Source organism: Eptatretus burgeri, chromosome 13 (assembly GCF_056783735.1).
Source record: "Eptatretus burgeri isolate ZD-2024b chromosome 13, Ebu_testis_v1, whole genome shotgun sequence".
Classification (NCBI taxonomy): domain Eukaryota; kingdom Metazoa; phylum Chordata; class Myxini; order Myxiniformes; family Myxinidae; genus Eptatretus; species Eptatretus burgeri.
The window spans coordinates 41947598-41956588 of NC_140973.1; the positions used below are offsets into that span (position 1 = coordinate 41947598).

The window sequence follows — 8991 nt, forward strand, 5'->3', positions numbered from 1 at the left end:
CATTCTGGGGTGGATTATGCCATTTCAAAAGTCCTGCATTCCAAAAGAAAAATAACCCGCAGTACCTTTCTTAGAAAAGGTAAAACACAATGATCCAATTTGACTGCCAATTCGGTGAAATACTTCTTTTTTGACCAATTCTCGAACAATGTGGAATCTTAACCATGAACTTGTATATTGTTATGAAATTGACTTGGTGGTTAATGAGCAGTTCATTATTAATTGGTTATCTGTTGATGAATGTTAGCAATGACTCGGATCGGATGTATCGGAAGTTGCTTTTCGCCCTCGCCCCCGTGTCTTTATGTTTTCCCAATTTTCCCTCTGTAATTAGCATCTCCACCACATGTTCTCATGACCACCTGTACACGCTTCACATTGAGATGGTCATTCCATGAGTGTGAGCCCCACATGTTCCAATGCCATGGTGGCAACACCTGAGTGGCTTTGCTTCCGCGTGAGCAGGTACGTCACCCTTGCTGGGAAGGGGTGAGCTGGCTATGTAAACAAGCCGAGACGCCGAGAGTCAGGAGGGATCTGAACAGAGTGAGTCAGGGCACACAACCACATTGAGGAATGAGGAGTGTTGGTCAGCACACACAGATGTGAAAAGTGATCGAGTTGGCACCTGGAGCACCTTAAGTGCAAAGCGACGCTCATGTTGCGCTTCCTGATGTCCGACAAAAGGGAAGACCACCAAAACCTCCACCTCACCCATCCTGTATTATAATATTTAGTCTGTCTTGTGTCACTGAATGAGTCTACCTGTGATAAGTTCAGTTTCACGTTTCGGTGTGGAAACCGTTTCTGTCTCGTTAAGCGCACCAGCGGGTTATCATATATTGTCTTTATTCATTGCCTTCCTTGCTGTGTCTCCGCCTCGTAATTGATTAAACCAGTTATTTTTAAAAGGGTATTCACTGTGGATTTTGATCTGCGGAATCAACCTCGAGAGTAACCAAATTCCCCATAAAACTGAACACGCCATGCTCAAACCACAATGTGGCTAAATTAATTAATCATAACTGCACTGCCGAGTTACCGCATGTGTAGAACTCCTCCGCTTGTTTTGTTTGGAGTTAATCTCCGGTGATCTCGCATCGTCCGTTAGGGAGACCAAGTCAGTTACAGTATTATTACCTCGATCCACCTTTTTCACCCCTGTCTGTCTGTCTGTCTGTTTGTTTGTGAACACAATATCTCAAAAAGTTGTGGACGGATTCGGACGAAATTTGGTGGAGAGCTTGGGTATGTGACAAGGACAAAATGTTTAGATGTTGGTGGAGATCCGAATGTCTATCCGAGAATTTTTAAAGTGGTTCTTCACCATTGAGTGATCGGGCTAAAATGATATATCGCGTGATATCTCAAAAATGATGGACGGATTCGAACGAAACTTGGTGGATGAGTTAGTTAGGTGACAAGAACAAGCCGATTAAATTTTAGTTCAGGTGCGTAATTTTAGTTCAGTGAGATACAAAACATAAAGTAGTCAGCTTGGTTGGAGGCATGCGCTCCACTGAGTGCCCTTCTAACTATAAATGCACTTAATAACAAAACTCGACTTGGTGGCATTATGCTTTCGGCATCCGCTCCAAGCGTGTGAGGTCGGTGTTTCAAACCCGACCCCGGCCGAGTTACACCAAATACAAAAAAAAAAGTAATGTAATGTAATGCTTCCTTGCTTGACTCAGCATTTAGAGGATGGAGCACAACCAAACCCCATGGGCTGGCATCCTACTGGGTGGGGGGATTGCTCCTGCTAACTGCAGTGAGAAAAGTGATGTCACAGAGATGGCATCACCGACACCCAACGTGCCTCATGAGTGCGACATCACTTTCTCCAAGGTCAGCAGCTGTGTTTGTTTGAAGAGAATTCCTTGGAGAAAGTGATGTAACATGATTTATGTGGCAGCTCCTCCACGAGTTTTCGGCAATGTTAGACAAAGACAATAAAAGCTACTTCTTCACAGATTAACTGCAGATGTATGGTCTCAAAATGGGTCAATGATAGCTCCATTGATGAGTTGTCCAATCATTGTATTCCCACAGGAAGGGGATTATACGAGGAACTGGAACGGCACTCGGCAGAGCGCATACCTCCGCTAGGCTAAACACTTTACATTCAGTATCCCACTGATAGGCCGGATCTACATTCGCCATCTGAACCTGAACCAAAATCCCATCGGCTTGTTCTTGTCACTCAACAATCTCATCCACCAAGATTGTGTGCCTGGTGTTGGCTTAATGGTTTGGGTGGTGGGCTTGGGATCCTAGGACCCTGAGTTCAAATCCCACTCGGCTGTTGAATTAATACCAGGTGGGGTTGACTCTGCCTGTCATCCTTCCGAGGTTGGCAAAATGAGTGTCAGCTGCCTGGTATCCTGTGTCGGAGTGGCGACCCGTCCAGGATTGTGCCCAACAGCCAAGGAGACTGCTTAGGCAGCACCAACACTCTGCACAGAGTATGGTCCCAATGGATGGATGGATGGAAAGTTCTGATCAATCAAAAGTTCAGGATAATATTTTAGTGCTCATTATTTTGCATGTTGTCTATTGTGAAACACCGGCAGCAATTGTGCCACACCGTGTTTGATTGAAAAGACAAAGAGACCACAGAACTGTCTGTGCGATGTCAGCTTCATCGTGGGAGATACCAATGATTTTGAAACCCTTAGTTTTCACGTCATCAACCTGAGCAAGGTATGAGGCAGGCATGCCAGCTCAAAGGGGAGAGCAGCTGTACCCCATCAAGCTGCGGATGAAAGTCATGTAAAGAGATAAAAAGTTGAGGTGTGCCAATAAATACTTTGCATGATGGAGGATGCCCAGTCAGCAGCTGGTTTTGGAAGCCAACTTTTGCCCAAGAAAGATCATGGCTGATTGTGAAGCCCAAAAGTTTGAGTGACTGAACTTCCTCGGGAGGATTGTTAAGAATGTAGATGGAAGGTTTCACCGGATGGTCTTTACGGAGAGATGGAACGAGCCTTTGAGATTTGTCAGGATTGACTGCATGAGTGGAGGAAGTCAGGAATCCAGGAATGTCGGTGGCCTTTTATGCCACAGGCAGAGAGATTTCCAAGCAAAGTAAGATACCAGACGATGTTGAATACCCAAGATATGCCCAGGGAAACATTCCTCACCTCTTGTTTGAGATTTGGGGCCTCCAACCATTGCTGAGAGAGCAGCAACAACATATCCAGTGTTGAGTGATCGGAACAGAATACAAACTGATATAATCAGAGATCAGGCTATTTGAAATCAGCAAAGACTTGATATGGCAGCAATGATGCATTGCATGACTTTGTAATTGTAAATAGGCTCACAGGTGTTTTGTTGGGAGGATCGGTTTTGCACCCTTCTTGTGGATGGGAGTGATTTTGATGACTTTCAGGCAGATGGGAGGCAGCCAAAGGAAAAGGACCAGTTGAATACAACGGACAGGAAAATTAAGCGCAGGGGAACAGGATTTGGAAACGTGGGAACCCATGCCATCTGGGACCATCGCAATAGCACGATCAATGATGGGCATGAGGGGTTACGATGGGGACAGAGTGGGATGGATTGGATACGTGAGATTTGGCAGCAAACAGAGTTAAAAAAAAAATTCGACCTCATCTCTGGCAGAATCTGTAGATGTGCCATTTGCAGTGAGGGAGGGGGTGGTGGGGGAGCATGCACCAGAGAAGGAGTTGACATGGCACCACCATGACTTTGATGGAGGAGATTGTTTGGAGAGTTTAATTGTGGGAAATATTATGACACCCAAGCCCTTTTCTACATATTATGTACGAAAAGGAAAGGAAGGGTGGGGTAGACTGGGATAAATATCGAGAAAAGGGAAATAAGCAGTGGAATGAAAGCTGAAGGCATGTTGGTTGAAGTGGGTAAGGGAGAGGGGTGTAAAAACAAATGGGGGGGGGGGGAGGGAGGAGGGAGATAAAGTATATAAAATTTTCACATTTTTGCCTCCACCACTGAAGGTGGACGGAGGTTATGTATTCACCCCTGTTTGTCTGTCTGTTTGTGAGCAAGTTATCTCAAAGAGTTAAGGACAGATTTGGACGAAACTTGGTGTAAAAGTTGGGTGTGTGACGAGGACGAATTTATTCGATCTTGGTGAAGATAGGGATCTGGATCTGGATATGGTATTTAAGGAAAAGGTTTTAAAGTGATTCTTCATCATTGAGAGATGGGGCCCTAAAAGATAAACAGCATATTTCAAATAGTAGTAGTAGTAGCAGTCTTAGTTCAAATTGTTGTGGACAGGTTATGACAAAACTAGGTGGATGAGTTGGTAAGTTGACAAGAACAAGCTGATTCGATTTTGGTCACGGTCCAGATGCACATCCGGCCTATCAATGGGATACAAAACATGAACTGTTAAGCCTGGCAGAGGTATTCGCTCGACCGAGTGCTGTTCTAATTACAAATGTAATATACAGTTAGTCCCTTGCATAAAGTCATAACATTACCCTCAATCATTGGATGCAACCGCATTGCCAAGGTATGGACAAAGTTCTGGAATCATAAAGGTATCAGTGACATCACACAGCTCATGGCCCATTGTGTACAAGACATGGCTACACATAAATTATTGGGTGATTCACTATAAAGTCGCAATTAAGGCATTTTAGCTCACCTGGACTTTAGTCAGGTGAGCTTATGCAATCGAGTAGTGTCTGTAGGTGTGTGTGTGTGTGTGTGTGTGTGTGTGTGTGTGTGTGTGTGTGTGTGTGTGTGTGTGAGAGTCAGTCAACACTTCAATCATTATCGCTTGAAGCAAACACACAATTTTGATGAAACTTGGTCACAAGCTTCATATCTGATGCCTAACGAAGGTGTATTGACCACATCAAAATCTGTGCTCATTATGAGGGTCTGCAGGGGTTTTTTTTGATCCCCCCTACCCAAATAGGGATTTGCTCTCTTCTTGGAAACTGCATATACAATTTCGATGAAACTTGACCACAACATTCATCACCAGTGATGGACCAAAGTGTGTTCACAGCACAAAAAAAATTCAGGGTAAAAAGGGGTGTGCAGGGGGTTTGAGTGGTTGTTGCTTCTGATGCAGGTGAGCTTCAGGACAGGTGGTCCTATTTTTTTTTCCTTATAGTCTGTAAGTGCCAGAAAGATAATTATCAGATGTATAAAATTCAAAGTTTTGAAAATGCACCTTGTGTTTTCATTTCAAGATCACTTCATTCTTATCCAGCACACGGCTGCAGGTAGCATAATTTGCTGGAGGCGCAGTTTTCACTGATGCAGTGCCCCTAATAGGCTCGGGCAGGAATTTGGAATTTGTTCAGGGTGCTGGTGACAGCTCGCCTACCCTTTGCAACGTGTGATCTTTAACATCCACCGACTAATGCTGGCAGATGGGACACCCAGTTTAACGTCCATCCGAGGGAAGTGCCCTGCCTGTGAAACAACAGGCTGAAAGTTGAAGGCTGAGCCAAGATTCGTACCCAGGTTAGACAGCTCAGAGGTGAGTGTGCGTACCTGTAGGCTATCATGTCAGTCTATAAAGACCACTGTTTTACTTGAACGATGTAAAGTCTGATAACCATACCAGTGACTACACACGACCATACTTCAGAGAGGAGATATACATATATATATATATATATATATATATATATATATATATATATATATATATATATATATATATATATATATATATATATACGCATTATTGGACAACCAAAATATGAACCATAATGTCATGGTTCCGCAGTTTAAGAATACAGCATATCGACAACATAAAGCCATGATAACAGTATTTAACTTACATATGGTGTTCTTGATTTATAAGTAGGCGTCATCAGTAAGTGTTTGGCCCAAATATTGCAGAAACCCAAACTATTATTTTCCTACACAATACTTTTATAAATGCAACTTACTGAACAATTTCCCTTCATTTTAATTTTCCCACTTTTATGATAGGCCACGGACTTACTGATCAGCCCCAATCCAGCACTGGATTTGCAATGTTCACACTTGCAAAACGACATGAGCAGATATATGTCACCTTCAAAGATTGTCACACTCCGCAATGCATCACTCCCTGCTGTCATCTTGCCGAACAACATTTGGAAGTTGAATCTCACTGTCGGTAATCAGCGCTCATTCCACCACCCCTTCCCCGACAGTCCCTCCTGCTCCCGTTGGGCATAACATACAGGAACCCATTGTATAAGAACTAACGAGTTTATATTTGCACCATGCTCATGAAAAAACGAGCTAACACGCCATTATTAGAAAAAAAAAAAACAAAGAATTGGCTAAACCTTCGAGATAAAAGCATGTTAACGTATTTAATGACACATCAACAACAGTAATTACTTCTACCCAGAAATTTACAGCCACCCCACATGGCACACATTGGGGAGCCCTCATGACTTTCTTAAAGTCACCTTAGAAGAAGGCAACAACGAAAACTTTAGAAATAATTTGCGAACATATAAATGATTGATAATTTATCTGTACATGTCACATCTAATTCGGTGGTGCGATCAGAGAAACAAAGCTCGCCTTGTGTCCTCCACCTGCACGTTGCCCTTGAAAAACCAGCAAAGTCCGGTTTCTGGTGGTGACGATGTGAGTAAAAGGATTAAATGTGGCTGAAGGACATGGAGGAATTGGGAAATACTTCCAGGGCTTTCTACCTTACTACCTGCAGCTAGTTTCAGTATCCTTCATTCAAGTTCTCACTCGCAGCATCTTTCTTCCTGCTCATTGGTGAAGCTTTCCTGCAGCAGGCATGTTGGTAGAGGTCCGCCGAGCTTGAGGATGCCCGTGCCATCAGTTCAGCAGCTGGTCAGCCATGAAGCACTTGTGTGTGTGTGTGTGTGTGTGTGTGTGTGTGTGTGTGTGTGTGTGTGTGACATTGCTGTGAACAGCCGCTGCTGAAGCGACACGTCGACACCCCCAAAATATCCAAGCACCAGGTGCCTGGAGCACGCCACGTCTCCTGGAAATAGCCATAGATTGAAGTCCCTTACAAGGCACAGCACCCCAGACTCGTTAAACTCGGAAAGCACAAGTCCACTCATACAATGACGTACATCATTACAGGACGTCACAATAGTTCAGAGTTGCATTATCAAGAAAACCCCAAACAGTCTCACCTGCTGATGAATCTGCAATTACTCACTCTCACACTTCCAATCTTTTTCTCTCATCTGCAAAAGATGGAAGGGCAGGTAAGGGTGGGGAAGAGGAGGGTGAATGAAGGAACCGTAGGTTCTATATTGATCTCTGGAGGATACCCCAGCACAAAGTTGCTCAAAAGCATGTCCTTCATCTGCAGACATTTGGATAAAGGATTTGACGTCATAATTAATCAATACACTGATGTGTTTTCCTATTGGTGTTTAAATGAACGATTTAATGATATTAAATTAACGGCCTGAAAAAAAATCATTTGTCTTTATAGATCCAATGTACATGGCATGGTTACATCGGTTTCAACATATTTAGCATTGGTGTGTTACTTAAATGGAGGTTTCAAAGGATGATTGATGGAAAGCCAGTCAATTAGACCAAACTCTCCAAAGGCAATTAGGAATAAGGAAATCCATTAGCGAGCAAAATTCCAACTACCCAAAGTTCTGTTCGCACATAGATACAAAAACGAACATGACCGTTCGAGGCTATTGGTGTGCAGATCCCTCACCCCATGGCGTTGACCCCTAAGGCAGAAGGTGCAGACGGCTCGCGGTGCAGTTGAGCCAGGACGCCGCAAAACGCACGGCCTGGCGAAGCCCGTGCCACGTGCCCCACGTAGAACATTTCCAAGGTGGGCGATGTAGCTCGAGGCGAGACGCAGGGTCTCCACCTTGGACAGCTTGCGGTCCGTGGGTTCGGTGGGGATGAGAGTGCGCAGCGCACCAAATGCAGTGTTCACGCTGTGCGTGCGGTCACGCTCACGCGCGTTTGCTGTCTGCCGTCTGCACGTGCCGAGTGGGCGCACCGCGCACACCCCAACGACCCCTTGCGCTCCCACCGAAATCACCCGACGTGGCCGGATACGTTCTGCAGCCCTCAAGGTGTCAAAACCTTGTCCGTCAACATCACCGTTGTCCTCATCTTCCTCGAGCGCTCTCTCATCTGGGACCAGCGGCTCTCTCGTGCCGACCTTCTCGAAGCGGTCTTTATGGCCGGCCTGATGTCCAGCTGAGTAAGAGGAATGCACGCCCTCCACTGTCGCCTTGGTCATCACGAAATGTTATGAGATATGGCACAGGAGACTCGGGATAGCCAGGAATGACCCAGAAACACAGATGGCAATTAGGATGAAGATGATGTGGAGAAAAAGGAAAGAGAGGGAGAGGGACAGATTGAAAGACCAAAGCGAAAGGAGGCAGACGTGGAGTGCAAGGATGAAGACCCGGTTGGGATAAGTTTAGTGCCCGCGCTGGCTATTCCTATCGCGTATCTGTCAGGCCGGTCCATGCGCACCTGTCAGCGGTGCGTGAGCACAAAATAACCAGGAGCCCGTGGCACAAGCTCGGTTAGTCCACGGGCTTTCTTGGACCCTTCGAGTTTGGGAATTGGGACCTCCACTTACTCAGCAAGCTTCAGACTTTAAAGTGGAAATGGGGGTCGCAAAGGCTTCAGTTAATCCCATATCCATGGATGGATGTGTAAACAATGATCATAATGGATATAAGCTGGCCTCCTTGCTATATAATCCCAACTGTTGCTTTACTTTGGACTATTGTACAAGTTTTACTCATTTGGGTTTCAAAGATAGTTTAGGTCTCATATACAGTTGATGTATGCAACAAGAAGTTTGGTTTTTAGAATTTAGTAAAACATCAAGATGATTGTGGTTAGCTAAGATGTCATAAATAAGCAATTAATACGTGAACAAAGTGGAAAGAAGGGAAACACACCAACAGCAGGGAAGAGGGACACTTGGAGAAAGAATGGCCAAGTAGAAGAAACACCCAGAAAAAACGTCTCAGCCAAGAAATGGAC

The 8991-nt window shown here is 44.7% G+C and overlaps 1 protein-coding gene across 2 annotated transcripts; it reads right to left on the bottom strand.

The window, feature by feature from the left end:
• Positions 1-6304: 6304 nt before the first annotated feature.
• On the bottom strand, positions 6305-8617 carry LOC147014299 (transcription factor 15-like). Of its 2 annotated transcripts, none has more exons than XM_085852198.1 (3): positions 7685-8617; positions 7137-7190; positions 6305-7005 (listed from the first exon to the last, which is right to left on the bottom strand). In XM_085852198.1, the coding sequence occupies exons 1-2, from the start codon at positions 8225-8227 to the stop codon at positions 7155-7157; spliced, it is 579 nt and encodes a 192-aa protein (XP_085708324.1). In that variant the 5' UTR covers positions 8228-8617; the 3' UTR covers positions 6305-7005; positions 7137-7154. The 2 variants fall into 2 exon arrangements, with proteins under 2 accessions (XP_085708324.1, XP_085708323.1); XM_085852197.1 differs by having other exon boundaries at positions 6305-6979; positions 7685-8566.
• Positions 8618-8991: the final 374 nt, after the last annotated feature.